General features: G+C 46.6%; 1 protein-coding gene across 1 annotated transcript in view; it reads left to right on the top strand.

Moving 5' to 3' along the window:
* The window catches only part of ANTXR1 (ANTXR cell adhesion molecule 1), a 336918-nt gene extending 317398 nt beyond the window's left edge, over positions 1 to 19520 (top strand). Inside the window, exon 18 of the mRNA XM_075346171.1 lies at positions 16730 to 19520. Coding sequence (XP_075202286.1) covers positions 16730 to 17005 — 276 coding nt within the window. The 3' untranslated portion in view covers positions 17006 to 19520. The remainder of the gene's footprint in view (positions 1 to 16729) is intronic.
* The last annotated feature ends 272 nt before the right edge of the window (positions 19521 to 19792 follow it).

The following is a 19792-nucleotide window of genomic DNA, read 5'->3' as shown; positions in this document are numbered from 1 at the left end:
CAATGATACTTTCTATCCAGTATAATAGAATTGGATTCACTTGGCCTGCCAGATACCGCTGAGACTGGATCAGAGAATTCAGATCCAGGCCCAGAACAAGTTTAACTCTTACATCCATCTGTAGACTGTTTTGGATCTGGAGTTGATCCACTTCAGCGCCACCATCTTGCTTCAGCTACTTTTCAGCTTCAGAGTTGACAGTGATGGAATTTCTTTTTAAGAAAGTATCTGAGTGAATAGAAGTTAATTCACTGTAAATATTAATATTACATTTTACACTTCATTTCAAGATTTTAAACTGGCGTAAACCTAAAGCAGCTACAGACGCCAAGAACCAGATCCAAACGCTACACCTCTGCTCCTTTTTTATTTCAGCTTTACTCCAATTTTATTATGCAAACTCCAGTCCCATGCCAGGTCTGCAGAATACCATAAAGATGTGTATATACATTTACAACCATTTCTACTGTTCTTGTGCATCAGAGCTAAAAAAAAAAAATTTTACTTGACAAATAATTATAATTGAATATAGCCTACTGTTGGGTGTATACAGCTATTTACTTTGTGTCTTCAAAGTTACCGACTACCAACAAGCCAGTTATATCCGGCCCTGCAGTCCTGTACTAGAGCCCCTATACACATTAGACCAGGGGTGGGGAACCTTTTTACTGTCGGGGGCCATTTGGAATTTTCTACCAATCTTCGGGGGCCGCACAAAATTATCAACTTGAAAATTACCCAGCTATATTCGGTCAAATATTTAATTAACTCACCCCAAATGTGGCGACTGGAGCTGCTTCTCTTTGGTGCGGCTGTGATGTCCAGTGATATTGATCAGGTTGTGTCTCACAACTGGTTTTCCAGGTTTGTCTCTGTCTGGAGAAGCTGGGGGCATATGTCGCGGGCGGGGAGGAGGGTGTCAGCAAACTACGCTCGCCCCCTTCTGCTCGGGTCCGGCGGCCGCTGCTCAGTGGTGGCTCGAGCCGTAGGCCGGATCCCGGGGGTTTCTCGAGCGACACTCCTCGCCCGTGAGTGAAAGGGGTTAGTTGGGTGCGGGGATTGTTATAGTTCGTGACGCCACCCACGGTTGTGGTGATTTCACCACCGCTGCTCAATGCGGGGGTCCCGGGGATGGTGATGCGGAGCAGCCAGGTGTCGTGTTGCCCCTCCGTGGGCAGGGGTTGGTGATCCCGGGGCCCGGTGATGGTTTGTGAGGTGCGGGGCCTGGTGGGCGCAGGGATGCGGGGGCAGCGCTGTGCCTTGCGGCACTGTGGTACTCACTCAGCCTGAGACACGGACACAGTTTGTACGGTAAACCAAACGGCTGGTAGGACGGTCCCACAGACGGCTGCACCTGCACTCCCGGTAGGTGACGGTGATGTCCCTCTTCCTTGCACCTATGGTTGACTTGTGGTAGCGGTGGATTCCCTCCGGTTACCCGCTCCCCGACTACAATCTGGGCCGGAGGAGCTCTACACTTTGCCCGCAGGCGCTGGCCCTGAGAAACTGGTGCCTTGGCGGTGGCGGTGTCTCTCTGCTTCAGGTTGAGCTGTTGCCTTCAATCGGGACTTGGTTGCTGGGGGATCTACGTCCCCTTCACTGACGGATTCGGCAAATTTGGCGACTCCTAGCCTTGCCGGGGTCCGAGAGGCCCCTGCCCTGGTGCTGACTGTCCTTCGGAACACTGCTCCAGACCACCGGGCACACAGCCAACGGGGTCCTTCCAGGAACTTCCAAACGGTCCCACTCCAGACAGTCACCGCCGTCGCTGACCTTGCTGTTCTGGCCCTACACAAAGCTGGACCCTTCAGGCTTTCTTTCCTTCTTGTCACCTCACTTGCTTTCCTCCTTTACCACTTTTCTACTTTCACTACTTGTTTACTCTTGCCCTCCCTGGGCTACTTTCTCTGTTTACTCAAGCTCGTCCCTGAGCTGACTGCCTGGTACTTCCCGCCTCCAGAGCTGTGATCTCCTTAGTGGGCGGAGCCAACCGCCTGGCCCACCCCCTGGTGTGAATCATCAGCCTCTGGAGGAAGGCAACAAGGATTTGTAGTTTAGCTGTGATGTGCCTACCTGGAGTGTGGGGTGTGGTGGTGTTGTGACCTGTGACCCCTGGCTTGCCCAGGGCGTCACATTCCCCCTTAGCAAAATGCAGACCGTCCGCGGGCTGCCGTCCTACACCGGATTTATTTTTCTGTAAAAAGGGGATAACAGGGTTAAACATAACATATTCACATTTTTAATAACTCTTCCCAAGACGGGAGGCACATTTCTTTAACGTTGCAACGGTTCACGGTTACGGTTTCCGCTCTCTCCCACCCAAGCAACCTGGCCCTGATGCTGCCCCTAAAGCCCAGGCAGCACCCCTTGACCCACAGTCCAGCACAAATTACCCGAGCGGGATCTGTCCTTCCCTCCAGAGGGTAGCCACCGGTTCCTTTGGTGGCTGGGCCCCAGCCTGCTCTGCTGAGGGCCCTCCCTCCAACCTGCCTCTCTGGAGGCGGCCTGCGGAAAACGGTAACGGTAACCAACATATTTACAAGCCACTAATGTCTGTGGTTGCCCTGCAAGTTCACGGGCTTGTCCATGGATAGTTCCCATGCATTTTTAAACGGTCCCCACGGGGACAACGGTGCCGGCTCCGGCCGGTTCAATCACTACAGACAATCAGGTAACTTCTTCTTGGATCAATCATTTTCATTTTCAACTTTTAAACAAACACACAACTCAGTGGTGGTCCCAACGGGGACGGTGCTGCGGGCGTCCGCTGCCCTACTCCGGTCCTTCTGCTGCTTCATCCGAGGGAGGGGGTGCAGAGCTCACCCTGCTCTCGTTGCTGCCCCTGAGCTTCACATCCAGGGCAAACCACCCCCTCTCTCCGCAGTGCCGGGTATACCGCACCATGTCTCCCGGTATGAGGTTACGGCCAGGATGCTCCTCGGGCAGATGGGCATTCACGTCCCGCCGGGCCACAAACACTTCGGCCTCCAGGCCCGGTTCATATATAAATCCGTAGCCCCGGCGGACATCAAACCGCCTCACCTGCCCTTCATACAACGGGCCCCGGACACGGAAGGTCGCTTGCCGAAGATTTTCTTTTTCCCGAATGGCTCGGGCCACCAGCTCGGCTTTCCTTCTCTCCCTCTCCGCGATCTCCAGGCCCAACTTTGTCGGCTCCCTGTCCCAATATGGCGCTGCCAGCGCCGGCGCACGGGTCGGGCCCCGCGGGACATCCTGAACGTTACCCACTGTTAGGAAGGTGGGCGGCGTATCCCGCGGTGTCATGGCCTTGGGCGCTGCCCTGCAGCAACAACCCGGCGCCACCTCAGCCGAGGTGTGGGGGATGGGCACAGGGGCTTTCCGCAGCTGGGCCTTCGGCTCGGAGCGGGTCATCGGCTCCGGCTCAGGAAACTGCTCGGGGACTGTCTCTGGCACAATCTTCGGGGCCTTCCATGGCAACACCTCCGGTTTGCTACGGGCTCCGGCTACAGATCGGTCCGCTGGGGCGGATGGGCTGGGTATCGCTACCGGATGCGGTGGTAGCGGGCCTAGTGGCGGGGTCACGGCCTCCGAGACGGGTGGCGAGGGAGGCAACGGGGGGAGAGGGCTTGGACTGGGTCCCTCAGCCGCAGCGACCGGTCCCTCCGGGACATAGGGGCGTGGGTCACTCACCCTCCCTTCCTCCGCTTCCTCCTCGCGTCTCCGCACGGTGGCTATAACGTCCGCCATGTCGGTCTCCCACTCCTCCAAGAGGAGCTGCATCTTGACCTGCAGCCTTAGGTGGAGCTGCGCGGTCCGGATTTCCACCCACGCTGCGGTTCCCGGCGCAGGGGCCACGGTGTTTCGGGACGGCATCCACATGGTGACTTTCTCTTTTCTTTCCAGGAACGGTATGCTTGCAGGGTCCTGGCGTCCCTGCTTTTATAGCCGCAGCTACATGCGGCCAGCCGCCATCGCGTCCCCCTTAGCTCTTTCCGGCCCCTCCTCTCTCGGGGCGGGGTCTTGGCCTTCGCGCCTCTACTGCTCGAGAAGACGCTCGAGCGGGAACTTTTCGCGCCAAAGATGGCGGCTTCTGCAATTTTTCTGCCGGATACCTCCGGCGGTAACAAGGCGCACCTCTACCAGACGGCAGAGCGGTAAGATCCTGTTCGTGACGCCAAGTTGTCGACAGGTAGCGGTGGACTTGTGGTAGCGGTGGATTCCCTCCGGTTACCCACTCCCCGACTACAATCTGGGCCGGAGGAGCTCTACAGTTTGCCCGCAGGCGCTGGCCCTGAGAAACTGGTGCCTTGGCGGTGGCGGTGTCGCTCTGCTTCAGGTTGAGCTGTTGCCTTCAATCGGGACTTGGTTGCTGGGGGATCTACGTCCGCTTCACTGATGGATTCGGCAAATTTGGCGACTCCTAGCCTTGCCGGGGTCCGAGAGGCCCCTGCCCTGGTGCTGACTGTCCTTCGGAACACTGCTCCAGACCACCGGGCACACAGCCAACGGGGTCCTTCCAGGAACTTCCAAACGGTCCCACTCCAGACAGTCACCGCCGTCGCTGACCTTGCTGTTCTGGCCCTACACAAAGCTGTACCCTTCAGGTTTTCTTTCCTTCTTGTCACCTCACTTGCTTTCCTCCTTTACCACTTTTCTACTTTCACAACTTGTTTACTCTTGCCCTCCCTGGGCTACTTTCTCTGTTTACTCAAGCTCGTCCCTGAGCTGACTGCCTGGTACTTCCCGCCTCCAGAGCTGTGATCTCCTTGGTGGGCGGAGCCAACCGCCTGGCCCACCCCCTGGTGTGAATCATCAGCCTCTGGAGGAAGGCAACAAGGATTTGTAGTTTAGCTGTGATGTGCCTACCTGGAGTGTGGGGTGTGGTGGTGTTGTGACCTGTGACCCCTGGCTTGCCCAGGGCGTCACACATACACATCACAGGAGACACATAAATTACAGGAGACACTAGGGGTACACACATCACAGATGGGGCTGGGGTTATATACATCAAAGGAGAGGCTGGGTGCATATACATCACAGGAGTAGTTGGGGCATATACATTACAGGAGAGGATGGGGCAAATACATCACAGAAGAGGCTGGGGACATATACATTACAGGAGGGACTGAGGCACAGACCTCACTGGGGGGGACAGATATCACGGACAGCACTGGCGGTAGCACGGACAGCACTGGGCAGCATGGACACCACTAGGGGGGGGCACAGACAGGACTGGGGGACAAGGATAGCACTAGCGGCGCAACGGACAGCAATAGGTGGCAGCACAGACAGCACTAGGCGGTAGCACACATAACACTAGACAACACGAACAGCACTGGGGTGGCATGGCCAGGACTGGGGGAGCATAGACATTACCATGGGGGCACGGATACCACTGGGAGGGCACAGACAGCAGTGGTGGGTACACAACACTGGGGGTACACAGCATTGGGGTGTACACAGCAGTGGGGAGCACAGACAGCACAAGGCGGGCACTGACAGGACTGGGGGAGTTGGACAGCACTGACCATGGCATGGACAGCACTGGAGGCGGCACGGACAGCATTAGGTGTTGCGGACAGCACTGGGATGCAGGACAGGACTGGAGGGCATGGACAGGACTTGGGGAGCATAGACATCACCTGGGGGGCACAGACAGCACTAGATGGGTACAGACAGCAGTGGGGGTTACACAGTACTAAGGGGTACACAGAACTTGAGGGCACACAGCATTGGGGTGTGGCACACAGTACTAGGGGGTACACACAGTACGAAGGGGTACACACACTGAGGGGGGACAGCAATGGGTTGCAGAATCGCAGTACTGAGGGAGAGAAGTCAAAGCACAGGTCCGGGAGGCAAGTACAGCATGGAGGCCGGTAAAGCTGCTGCTTCTTTTCTTTTGTGACTGGAGCTCAGAGCATCTCGCGCTGGTTACCCTGCCCACAAGGTGAGCCCTGAGCACGCTAGTACAGACCATCGTGAGGATGTTACAGTTTGCGCATGCAGGGTGCCTGCGCGGCATCGCATTATGCATTGGGATTTAAAGGGCCGGCAGCCAGCAAAAGCGCTAGCTGCCCGAGCACTGTGGTCCTCGGGAATGTGCCCGGGTGCTGCAGAAAAAGTAATCGGGGCCGCAAACGGCCCGCGGGCCAGAGGTTAACCACCCCTGCATTGGACTATTGGTAGCTGAACTTGCAAATTTCAGATGTCGTTGGAGACAAGGCCTGACCACACTAAATTACAATATCTGATCCTTTTCTGCTTTCTAACACCAGAAATGTCTGCCAGTGGCTTACTTCCCTATCCCCACTAAAAACACATGCATGTTCGATCAACCTGAGTGTGCATATGTATGAGGGGGTTGGTAGATCGCTGCTTATTGTACAAGCGTTTGGGTGACCACTATCTACAGTGTATGGCCACACCTTAAAGGGGTATTCCCATCTTCAAGATGCTATCCCCATATGTAGTAGGTGTAACAATCATAATATTAGCAAATACCTCCAATTAGAAATGTAGTATAGTTCTCCTGATTCACTATGCCACTTGTCTCATCTTCAGGGCATTGAGGGACCTTAAGTATCCATAGTATGACCACGAGCAACTAACTAACCATGACTATATGCGTGGTCATGACCATGGATACTGCCCTGCACATGAGGTGAGCGACATAGTCAATCAGAAGAACTATACTACATTTCTAAATGGAGGTATTTGCTAATATTATTATTATTATTACTACACCTACTACATATTGGGATAGGACCTTGGAGATGGGAGTACCCCTTTACGTTCATCATCTGCTATGTGTTTTACTGTGTCACTTAGTGAAGGACCTCATACACCTTAGAAAGTTGTTGGGTTAGCTAAAGGCCGCTTTACATGCTTCAATTTCTCGTGCGATCGCATTTGCGATCGCACCCGCCCCCATCGTTTGTGCGATATAGGCAATTTCTTGCCCTTGTCGCACAGTCGTAAACCCCCGTTACACGTACTAACCTTCCAAACGACCTCGCTGTGGGCGTCGAACATCCACTTCCTGAAAGGGGAGGGACGTTCGGCGTCACCGCGACGTCACACAGCGGCCAGCCAATAGTAGCGGAGGGGCGGAGATGAGCGGGACGTAAACATCCCGCCCACCTCCTTCCTTCCGCATTGCCAGCGGGACGCAGATAAGCTGCAGTTCATTGTTCCCAGGGTGTCACACGGAGCGATGTGTGCTGCCCCGGGAACGATGAACAACCTGCGAAGAGAAGGACGTGCGATATTTAGAAAATGAGCGATGTGTCAACGAGCAACGATAAGGTGAGTATTTTTGCTTGTTAACACACGCTACAATATGTCAAACGGCGCCGGGTGTGCGTAACTTACGATATGACCCCGACGACATATCGTTTGATATATCGTAGCGTGTAAAGCCCGCTTAACTCTGTCTCTACCCCATCCACAGTCAAGCATCCTTTTGTTTTCTATGAAAGAGCCGCTGCCAGAGGAGTTACATCATCCCATAAAAAAAGAAACAGAAATTGAAATATAAATGGCCGAATGCTTCTCTCCCCCCTATCATCATCTATGAGAGAAAGTTGTAAGGCCCTCATACATATTAGACGGCTGGCCGATCGTGTCGCTATCGATGGGTCCAGCTGACTTTAGTCTATTGTGTTTTGTGACTTTAAAAACAGGAAACAAAGGGACAGAAATAATATATGACTACATGACCAAGCTACAGTCAGGTCTGCAACCTTGGAACACATACAGTGGGTACGTGAAGTATTCAGACTCCTATAAATATTTCACTTTGTTTTATTGCAGCCATTTGGTAAATTCAAAAAAAGTTCATTTTTTTCCTCATTAATGTACACTCTCCACCCCATCTTGAAAGAAAAAAAAACAGAAATGTAGACATTTTTGCATTTTTTTTTTAAGTATTCAGACCCTTTACTCAGACACTCATATGTAAGTCACATGCCATTTCCTTGCGATTCTCCTTGAGATGGTTCTACTCCTTTATTGGAGTCCAGGTGTGTTTAATTAAACTGATAGGACTTGATTTGGAAAGGCGCACACCTGTCTATATAAGACCTCACAGCTCACAGTGCATGTCAGACCGAATGAGAATCATGAGGTCAAAGGAACTGCCCAAGGAGCTCAGAGACAGAATTGTGGCAAGGCACAGATCTGGCCAAGGTTACAAAAAAATGTATGCAGTACTCAAGGTTCCTAAGAGCACAGTGGCCTCCACAATCCTTAAATGGAAGAAGTTTGGGACCACCAGAACTCTTCGTAGACCTGGCCGTCTAGCCAAACTGAGTAATCGTGGGAGAAGAGCTTTTGTGAGAGAGGTAAATAAGAACCCCAAGATCATTGTGGTTGAGCTCCAGAGATGCAGTAGGGAGATGGAAGAAAGTTGCATAAAGCCAACTATCACTGTAGCCCTCCACCAATCGGGCCTTTATGGCAAAGTGGCCCGAAGAAAGTCTCTCCTCAGTCCAAGACATATGAAAGCCCGCATAGAGTTTGCAAAAAAAATACATGAAGGACTCCCAGACTATGAGAAATAAGATTCTCTAGTCTGATGAGACGAAGATAGAACTTTTTGGTGATAATTCTAAGCAGTATGTGTTGAGAAAACCAGGCACTGCTCATCACCTGCCCAATACAATCCTAACAGTAAAACATGGTGGTGGCAGCATCATGCGATGGGGGAGTTTTTCAGGGACAGGACGACTGTTTGCAATTGAAGGAAAGATGAATGCATCCAAGTACAGAGATATCCTGAAAGAAAACCTCTGCCAGAGTGCCCTGAACCTGAGACTAAAGGGTACTTTACACGCTGCGACATCGCTAGCGATTGCTAGCGATGTCGAGCGCGATAGCACCTGCCCCCGTCGTTCCAGCAATATGTGGTGATCGCTGCCGTAGTGAACATTATCGCTACGGCAGCGTCACACGCACATACCTTGTCAGCGACGTCGCTGTGACCGCCGAACAATCCCTCCCTCAAGGGGGAGGTGCATTTGGCATCATAGCGATGTCACTGCGGCGTCACTAAGCGGCCGGCCAATAGAAGCGGAGGGGCGGAGATGAGAGGGACGTAATATCCTGCCCACCTACTTCCTTCCGCATTGCCGGTGGAGGCAGGTAAGGAGATGTTCGTCGTTCCTGTGGTGTCACACATAGCGATGTGTGATGCCACAGGACCGACGAACAACATCGCTACGTATGAGGCAACGATTTTTGGTGTTTGGACAACCTCTCCAAAACCAACGATTTTTGTCTCTTTTGCGATCGTTTAAGGTCGCTCGTACGTGTTACACGCTGCGATGCCGCTAACAACGCCGGATGTGCGTCACAAACACCGTGACCCCCAACGATAAATCATTAGCGATATCGCAGCGTGTAAAGTACCCTTTCGCCGAAGGTTCACATTCCAACAAGACAATGACCCTAAGCACACAGCTAAAATAACAAAGGAGTAGCTTCAGAACAACTCTGTGACCATTCTTGACTGGCCCAGCCAGAGCCCTAACCTAAACCCAATTGAGCATCTCTGGAGAGACCTGAAAACGTCTGTCCACCAACCTTCACTATCCAACGGAACTGGAGAGGATCAGCAAGGAAGAATGGCAGAGGATCCCCAAATCCAGGTGTGAAAAACTTGTTGCATCATTCCTAAGAAGACTCATGGCTGTACTAGCTCAAAAGGGAGGGTGCTTCAACTCAATACTGACCAAAGGGGCTGAATACTTATGACCATGTAATATTTCAGTTTTTCTTATTTAATAAATGTGGAAAATTTCAACATTTCTGTTTTTTTCTGTCAAGATGGGGTGCAGAGTGTACATTAATGAGGAAAAAAATGAACTTTTTTGAATTTACAAAATGGCTGCAATGAAACAGAGTGAAACATTTAAAGGGGTTTGAATACTTTCCGTACCCACTGTATATTCACTCCTAAGTTTAATGGGTTTCATGGGATTTAGAATTGTTTTGGCATTCACAGATAGGAAAACAATCTGCTCATTGTCATAGTGCCAATGTAAAGATCCTGCAAGACATCATCCTGACAGGCAACCAAGTTCAAAAACGGCGTACATGGTCAAATACATTTGTCATTCAGCGCCATAGCATTGTAGGTTTATAGGTCAGATTCATTAGTCTAGTGCATATTGCTGAACATAAACGCAACCTATCAGTTCATCAATAATTTTATATCGGAATCTTTTACCCTATTTGCACCTTTTTATAAAAAACAAGCACAAATGTTATTGTTTATTCATAGAGATGAGCGAATCCAAACGATAAAGTTTGGGGTTCGCACCGAACACAAACTTTACAAAAAATTAGTGTTCGAGTTTGGAGTTCAGGTGCTCTTCGTATGCTATAGCCTCTCGATAGAGCGCTGGTACACTCGGTGCTCAGTCTAGCGCTAGCCGCTTGCAGTCTACGAATGGCTCTCATAGGGGGTAAAAATGTTTTCGGATGTAGTGTGTACAAAAAAACCCCTACCTCCCTCCCCGGAAGTGATCTGTATATGGCTGGCTATATGTGGGTGAAAGCTGAACTGCCCAATCAGTGATTTCCAATGGGTTTCTAAAGTCTAGCTGGACCCTGTGAATATGAATTATATTTGATCTCCTCATTAGTGATGGGCAAACCCGAACTGTAAAGTTCGGGGTTCGTACTGAACACATAGTGTTCGTGCACATGATCCCGAACACAAGCTTTCTGGGAAGTTCGTGTTACAGATCGGGTCCAGTTCGGTCCAGGGGCTGTAAAAAAAAAAAAAGCACATTATTAAAAAACATTATGATTATACTTACAGGTCCCGCGAGGTGTCCTGCAGACTGTCTCCCGGCTGCTTATGCTTCCGCATTCGATCATTGCTGTGCCTTCCCGGTAACCAGCACTGACTTAGAGAACCTGCCATGACGTCATAGCCATGTGACCAGTCTGGTGTGAATGTTGTATAGAGATTGGGTTAGACTGGTCACATGGCTATGACATCATGGCAGGTCCTGTTAACATCCGGGCATATTCACTGCACTGCTCGTCACTCAGCAATCTTTGGCTGTTTTCGGCCGTGTTCATGGTGACCTCAGGGTTCACCTGAGTCCATGACACATGGACTCGATTCAACTTTGACTGTCACTGTGCAAATCTTGCATCACATCAGCCAGTATGCCCGCACACTGTCCTGACAGGAGTGGTCGGCTGTATGTATTGTCATGCAGCTGAAGTGCTTGTGTCCGGAGAGTGTCAGTCCATGCCAGGTGATGCCGATGCGAGACTGCATCATATGTAAGTGGACACTGAGTCATATGTAAGTGGAATTCCAGCCTCAGTGTCAGCCTGCTTCTCTGTATAAATGCCATCTGTGCAGAGTGATGAAGCAGAGCTGACAATGCTCTCTCTGCTTCTCACTCTGTATAGACGCTGTCTGTACAGTGTGATGAAGCAGAGGTGACAATACTCTACCTATGGACTATGTAAGACTAAAAAATTTTTTTTATAATAAAGATGGAGTCTCTAAATTTTTTTGTTTTATTTCTAATTAAAAAAATTCTCAGTGTTGTTTTTTTTTCCTGTTTACTAAAAATTCATGGTGGCCATGTCTAATTTGGCGTGACACCATGAATTTATTAGTTAGCATGCCACCGCCATCAGGGCTACTGGACAAGCCAGGTAAAGTGCCTGGAAATGGCGCTAAGAAACAATTCGCCATTTCCAGGGGCAGCTGCGGGCTGCGTTTTTTAGTGTGGGGGGCTCAGAATGCTTGGGCCTTACCACGCTGAGAATCCTAGTCCCATGCTTCCTGGTTTTACCTAACTGGCGATCAAAATACGGTGGTAGCCCACGCATTTTTTTTTAAATAATTTTTTAAAATAATTTAAAAAAAATTAATAGGCTTCCTGTATTTTGATTGCCAGCCAAGGTAAAGCCAGGAAGATGGGGTAGCAGCCCTTAGCCGTCCGCTTTATCTGCGCTGAGAATTGTTACTTCAGTTTTTTTATTTATTTATTTTTACCCTACTATATGTGTATAGATGCTAGAATGTATGGGCTGGTTTCATGTTACTTCAACAGCCAATCACAGACACCCACTCTGTGACAGTGCCTGTGATTGTCTGTTATTTTAACAGTAAATTAAAACAACAACACAGAGAAAAAAATATTTTTTTAGAAATAAAATACAAGACATTTAGGACTCCATCTTTATTACCCAAAATAAACCCCTGGGACGTAGTCCAAAGGCAGGCGAGCATCTTCAGCTCTGCTACATCTGTGCGTGGAGACAAACACATGTCTGCTCACACAGACTCAGCTGAAAGCAGTCAGACACTTTACCCAAGTGCATAGCTGAAGCCAGTCAGCTGTGCCCCGTGTAATGTGCACTAACACTACAGGATCTTCCATGACGTCATAGCCATGTAACTAGTCTGTAACAAACGAAGTAATAAAACATTCACACCTGACTGGTCACATGGCTATGACATCACGGAAGGTCCTTTAGTCAGTGATGGTTACCAGGAGGGCACAGCAATGATCGGACCCGAAAGCAGAAGCGGACAGGAGACAGTCTGGAGGATGCATCTTGGGACCTGTAAGTATAATGACACTGTTTATTATTAACTATATTCTTAATTTTACAGCCCCCCCCTGCCGCATCCCATAACTGTAAAGTCCAAGTTTGGTGTTCGGACGCAAGTTCGCGTTATCTCAGAACCCGAACTAGAATTTTACAAAACGTTTGGGCAAGGCTCCTGAACATGAACATCGGGGGATTCACACATCACTACTCCTCATCTCTATTTATTCCTAGATACTTAAGGGAACAAAGTCCTGACTTAAAATTTTGGATGTTGTGACTTCCTTCTATAAAACAAAATTAGTCTAACCTTATCGTGCCACCTATAGACAATAGATTCTTCTAGTAAGAGGCTTCAATTTTTGTTCACAGGATGTCACTTCTGTAGGAAAAATAGATCAAGTTGACTTTTCCCAGTTGACTTTTCTGGGTGACCTCTTAGCTGAGCCGGCAGGAGGTGTAATGTTATCACTGGAGACTCCTCCTCTATAGAGATGATCTAAAAGTCCCTTATTTGGATTGGGTGGTAGTGAGCGTGTGCGACCATTTCTCTATATGTGGTGGTCACATATGCTCACTACAGCGGCATTCACAGAGGGAACCTTGAGATCAGATTTGATGGACGTCTGCCATCGATCATATGCCTATTAATATTAACTATCCTGAGGTTTTAATGGGATAACTTTTTTATGCATAATTATATTGTTATTATTATCCACAAACTGAATATCAAACTGTTTCTTCAGGCATCCATTCTTCTTTAGTCCAACCTTTTAAAGACCAATAAATAGTTAAATGAAGGAAACCAGATGTGTATAATGCAGTGTACAAATAGGGGAAATAGTTGTACTTTATGAGCAGCTGCAGAAAGGCCCGGTGAAAATGACTGATGCTTTACAGCCAAACTCAATTTTACTGACTATTGAAAAACATTTTCTTGGGTGAAAGAGTGTGGTTTATTGTGGTCATTGACCTTTTCCTGGAAGTAGAACTGACAAAGATTTCAAGAAAAGCCATATTTCTTCAGGCCATTAATACCTATGACAATTTTTTTTTATCCATGCACAGTAGGAGAAAACTGAGCATAAGTATCGGCATATGTCCAGCAATGTCCTCTGTGATAGCCTACAGTTTAATTACAGTTATATGTATTATTCTCAAGCTTTATCATATTGACATATGTAGATTTTTAGTATCCAAATAGTGATTTGTAAAAAAGCAACAGCCTAAAACGTCTTATGACGAATATCTCCCCAATAAGAGTCATGAATAGAGATGAATTGATCTGTGGAAGTTCGGGTTCAGCCAGACTTTAGATAAAGTTCGGTTTGGGACCAATGGAAGTTAATGATTGGGCATTTTGGCTCTTCACCCACATACCGCCAGCCATTAACAGAGCACTTCTGGGGAAGGGCGGGATTTTAGGTATTTGGTGTTCTTTTTGGACAAACTACATCTGATAACGTTGTTTTTAATCCTAGTGCGAGCTATTCAAACACTGCCAGTGGCTCACACTGGGCTGAACACCGAGCATGCCCGAGCACCCCAATGCTCGATAGGGGGGTTAGCATATAGCTCCCGAACTCTGAACTCAGACACTGATTTTTTTGTAAAATCTGGGTTCAGTACAAAAAACATCTATACTGTTTGGGGTAGCTCATCTCTAATTGTGAATAGAGATGAGAAAACATGAGGTTCAGTGTTCGTACCAAACACAGGCTTTATAAAAAGAAACAGAGATCGGGTGCTTTGTGCATGCAAACCACTCGAGCGAGCATCGCTGGCTCGGGTATGCTCGGTGCGCAACCCAGTGCGAGCCGCTTGCAGTGTTTGAGTGGCTTACACTGGGGCTAACAACAGAGTTATCAGATGTAGGGTGCACCAAAGAAAAAAAATGGAAAGACCCTGCCCACCCTCTCCCAGAAGTGATCTGTTTATGGCTGGCTGCATATGGGTGGAAGCGCAAACTGCCCAATTAATGACTCCCATTGGGGTTCATGTTAAGTCCAGGTCCCAAACCAAACTTTATCTAAGGTTCAGTTGAAGTAGCCGCACTGAACTTCAATGGGTTTGCTCAACTCTAGTCATGAACACTATTGAACACTATTTTATTTTTACGTCCCACATTCTGTGCTGATTCATTTTCTAATATATCGCAGGAGAGGCACAGTAAAAGCTGACTTAGGCTGCTTTCACACATCCGGTGTTTGCTGAGTGGCACAATACTGCGCTTTGCAGAAAAAACGCAACCGTTTTTTTTCCCGCCGGTTGCGTTTTTTCCGCCTAGACTTGCATTAGCGCCGTATTGTGCCGCATGGCCTTGCGTTGCATCCGGTTTTTGACGGATGCGGCATATTTAGCCCATGCGGCGGCCGGAAGAAACGTTGCCTGGCACGTTTTTTTGTGCGGCAAAAAAAACGCATTGCACCAGATCCGGCGCAAAGCGGCGCGATTTACAATGCAAGCCTATGGACGTCGGATGCGGCGTTCTGCGGCAAAAAACGCATCCGGCTGCTGGATGCGGTGTTTTGAACTGCGCATGCTCAGTATCAAGCCGCATCCGTCAAAAAACGGACGGGCCACATGGGAAAACTTATGCAAAAGATCCGTTTTTTTCGCCACATCCGTTGCATAGGTTTTTGGGCCGGATTGTGCCTGATGCAAAGATGTGTGAAAGCTGCCTTAGTGCTCTAAATCCTCTAAATAAATGTTGAGTCAAAAAAGTCACTTAAAAGAAAAAATGTACCTGTACCTATAGCTGGAAAAAAAAATGAAGAGAGTAGATGGCACATTACAGAGTAGAATATTGTCGTTATATAGCAACAATACTCTTACAGTTGTCCCTAACGTATTTGCAGAAAAACTGAAATTTTGATATACCAAACTATCTATATTTTAGCACAATGGAAACAATAGTGTTCTGGTTTCAAATAATAATTGATTACAATTTTTAGTTAAAAATTACAATGTCAAGAAAGTAAAACTAAATTGTATTTCTGATCTATAATTTTTTTATTGTTGATAAAAATGTTTTTTTTTTGTTTGAGCATAATTTCTAAGAAATATATATAAAAATAAAATTTGATTATGTGATTTATAGCTTTGCAATCGTTGCTGTAAAATGTAGGGGAAAGTCATGCAAGACATAGTGGGGATTACCCATTAATTTTTCCCAACCGGGAAAAAATTAGGTTGACAATTGGAATTTTGCCATGACTGTCGCATTACTTTATTAAGTGTGGAGCTGTAGCCTTGAAAGAAGTGGAAATTGAAGATTTCATGAGCCATGAACATGTGTATTGGAGATGCTTGATGGATTTGAAGGAATCCAGCCCTTAACGGCACCAATCTAGGGCCAAGAAAGCACCAATAAAAACTAAGGGTTCTTTGTACTATACATGCCATGTACAGTTTGCAGGACAACTAAAATTCTCCATTTTTATTTGTCCTTTTTGAAAGTTGTAAGTAGGTACAGTCAGATTAAGTGTTGTGTCGACAGCCATGTTTATTAGACTGTACATTAATCCATTCCTACAAGCACCACTTACATAATATTTTCCAGGCTTTCTCTTCCAAACCCCAAGAGAATTGTTTAACACCTTCACCATGAGGAACAAATTTGGAGACTATGCCCATCACTCGCAGAGTAATGTTTTGCTGAGGCGGGAGGGAAATTGAATCCATATAGAGTTCCTAGTCTTATTCTATTAACGAGAACCCTTCTAGAATTAGATAGATGTTAGCAAAGACTAGTCCAAGTATAGCAGAACTTACTATAGTGAGTTAATATCCTTACATGACCCTCAGCTGACAGATTTCCACCCGAGTGCAGCCAAAGAATCTGCCATATAATTCACATATTTTCAACTCTCAGTGCAATTTATTTGGGCTCTCTTTATTTTCTCGGTTCCAGCAACTGGTTCAAGTGTTTGAAGCAGTTGTGTCATTTTTGGAAAGTAACGTAAAGGCAAGTGTGGCTTGCTGAAATACCTAATACTCTCTACGCAATGCATTGTATTGATAGATTGATTGTTTCTGTTACCTTTTGCTAGAATGTTATTTCAGAGTTCAGGTTTAGCATGCTTTACTAGCCAATTACTTTGCCATGCCTCTAATGAACCTATATTGATTCATCTCTACCTTTTTATTATTTCAGGGAAGATGCATCAATTTCACAAGGGAAAAGAAATCAATGCCACCAAGATACCCATTAAACAATGCTTCTCATAATATGCCTCCACCCAGTCCAATCTATACACCACCCCACAGCCCAATTTATACCCCTTCTCCTCCAATAACGCCACCTCCTCAGCCGACACATTCTCCTCCACCTGTTCCATCTCCAACAATCTGTCTTCCTCCTCCACCCTTGGCTTCGCCTCCATGCAGAGCTCCTCCACCCAGCAGACCACCACCAAGACCTTCACTTTAGATTGCTTTGTGCAACTATTATCTCCAGTAAAGCTGGGGATTCATTTTGAGAAGTTCTTCATCTTGAATGGACGGGATGTTCATTGGAACACTTTGGACCAAAACTGTCTAACCACTCTTAGATTTTAACCTTGTCGAGTTGTGGCTGTAACCATACTTGAGAAATCCTGATCTAATTGCTATCTACAAATATTTGGCCAACTATGGAATCCATTAATGTGCTGGGTTAAGGAAGATGATGAAACTGAATTTCCCCCACTCTACTACCAAAAAATAAAAGTTTTTATGTTAGCTTATTGGAAGCAAAGAAGTTTTTGCTGAGGGTCCATTGGGCAACAAGAACATTCTGTGAAGGAGAAAATCAAGAAGCTTGCTGAAAAGAAAGTTTCTGTGTTCAGCCTTTCAAGTCGTCCTATGAAAATGCATTAATGCATCTCCTCACTAAAAAAAAAACAGGTGTTTTTTGGAGAAAAAAAATGAACTAATTTAATTGCCAAAAAAACGGAATCAATAGTTGGATACTATGGATTAACGGGACAGTTTAGAAGATAAATCTAGTTCTGTCCTATGATACATTGGGTTACAGTATTTTAATATATTAAAGATGTTCTACAAAGAACTGAAAAGTGACAGCACCAACTGGTTGATTTAAAAAATAATCTAGACTGGAGAAGGCTTCATTGGTTTCCTGGTGGATCACGATGAGCTATGAAGAAACCAGAGTTCTTACCTTTTTTGAATTGGGATAGTCACCCGTAGGTGTGCACACATTTTACCAACATGGAAGATTTCAAGATTGTCATCTTCTTATTGAGCATCTGTTGAGGTTTAATTGGAAATATAAAGTGAATAGTATTAAATCCCCTCGGAGCAGGGGATTATATTCCATGTGGAAATTTACGAGAATGAACAGCAGAAGGCTGGACCTTTGCAATGAAATAAAAAAAAAACTGCTATAGCAGATTCTATGAAAGATTACTTTAGAGCTTCGCAAGGCGTTGCTGGGCCCTCTGCCATAGAGGAATCATGGGTTAACCATTATCATGTATACACTTGCATTGTCTTTTTGAAATAGCTGTAATGTAGAAGATATTGCTTATTGTAGTATAAGGGGCACTGGGCATTGCATATAGGGGTCATTTCTTGTTTATCATCTGCTTCCTTTGTGGAACTCACAATTCACATTATTACATGTTCACTATTATTTTACAGGAATGGATGCCAGTTGCAAAACTGTGTTAACTGTTTATTTGGGCGCTCTTTGACACTATGTGAGCAATGTGCATAAAAATGAGGGAATTTGCCAAAGTTAAAAGTGTCAATCAGAAGAGAGAGTACAACTGATACTGTTGTGTTAATAATTACTGTCTGGTATGTAAAGTGGAGGCTGGTGACAGTGGAAAAAGGAAAAAGTAACATAAGACGTGGGAAACATAGTGACAATGTATACTGTAGGAACTTTTTTATTTTTTACAGATTGTGATGTTGTCTTGAGATATGTGTTTCAACTATTGCATGTCAAACCTTAAAGGAACTTATAACAGGATAAAGCACAGTCAATGAGCTAGAAATGGAGGTGCACTTGTCAGTTTCCAAACCATAGATATCCAAGATAAAACAAGGCACTCTTCAGGGTATACTTTAAACAAAGTTTATTTTCAAAAGAATTTGTTGTGAACATGTGACGTTTCGGCCACGTAGTGGCCTTCATGAAACAACTCACAAAATTGTACGTACTGGAACAAATATATGCAGTACATATAAATCCACTGCATAGCGGTGGATACCGCTGCTTGACACTGCTGCTCCATGCTGTCGCTGGTTCCTGTTACTGGGTGCATCTCTGGTTTTGACACAATCTTAAAATTGTTTACATTACCAAAAAAACTTCCGATTATTACAACGGACTCGTAATACACCAGCATTGCCTTAAACAAAGCCGACCACGTTTGAATTTTTCTTCACTAGTCAGACGAAAGACATTTCATTCCCTAAGAGATTATTAGATTATTCATCCTTCCCTTGAACATACAGTATATGACCAGTTTATACAACTGTAAAAGCCAATAAAATTTAAATGGCTGTGTTTGATTGTTCAACCATTAAAGGGAACCTGTCACCAGATTTGGCGACTATAAGTTGTGGCCACCACCAGTGGGCTGTTATAAACAGTATTCTAACATGCTGTATATAAGAGCCCAGGCCACTGTGTAGAACGTAAAAAGAACTTTATCATACTCACGGTGCAGACTGGTCATATGGGTGTCTCCGTTCTCTGGTTCTGGTGCCTCTTCTTTTGGCCAATTTTGTCCTCCTTCTTCTGTAGCCTGGGTGCATGATGTGTCGTATGTCATCCACACTAGCCAAAATTGAGATTCTGCACAGGCTCACTACAATACTTTGATCTACCCTGCTCCGGGCAGATCAAAGTGCGCCTGCGCAGGACCTTCATGCCAGCTAGTGTGGATTACGTAGGTCGCGTCATGCACCCAGGCTTCAGAAGAAGGAGGACAAAGATGGCCGAAAGAGGAGGCGCCGGTACCAGAGAACGGAGACACACATTCGACCAGTCTGCACCACACCACCCGTTAGGTGAGTATTATAAAGGGATTTTTATGTTCTACACCGCGGCCTAGACTCTTATACATAGTATTCTGGAATGCTGTATATAAGAGCCCACTGGTGGTTGCCGCAGCTTATTGTCGCCAAATCTGGTGACAGGTTCCCTTTAGTACACTTCAATCTAATATATGTGGCCATCTTCAATATCATTTCCTATTATTAGTCT

This window comes from Anomaloglossus baeobatrachus, chromosome 4, assembly GCF_048569485.1.
Source record: "Anomaloglossus baeobatrachus isolate aAnoBae1 chromosome 4, aAnoBae1.hap1, whole genome shotgun sequence".
NCBI classification, from domain to species: Eukaryota; Metazoa; Chordata; class Amphibia; order Anura; family Aromobatidae; genus Anomaloglossus; species Anomaloglossus baeobatrachus.
The sequence above is the reverse complement of the archived record's forward strand: the minus strand, read 5'-3'. Positions and strand labels throughout refer to the sequence as shown.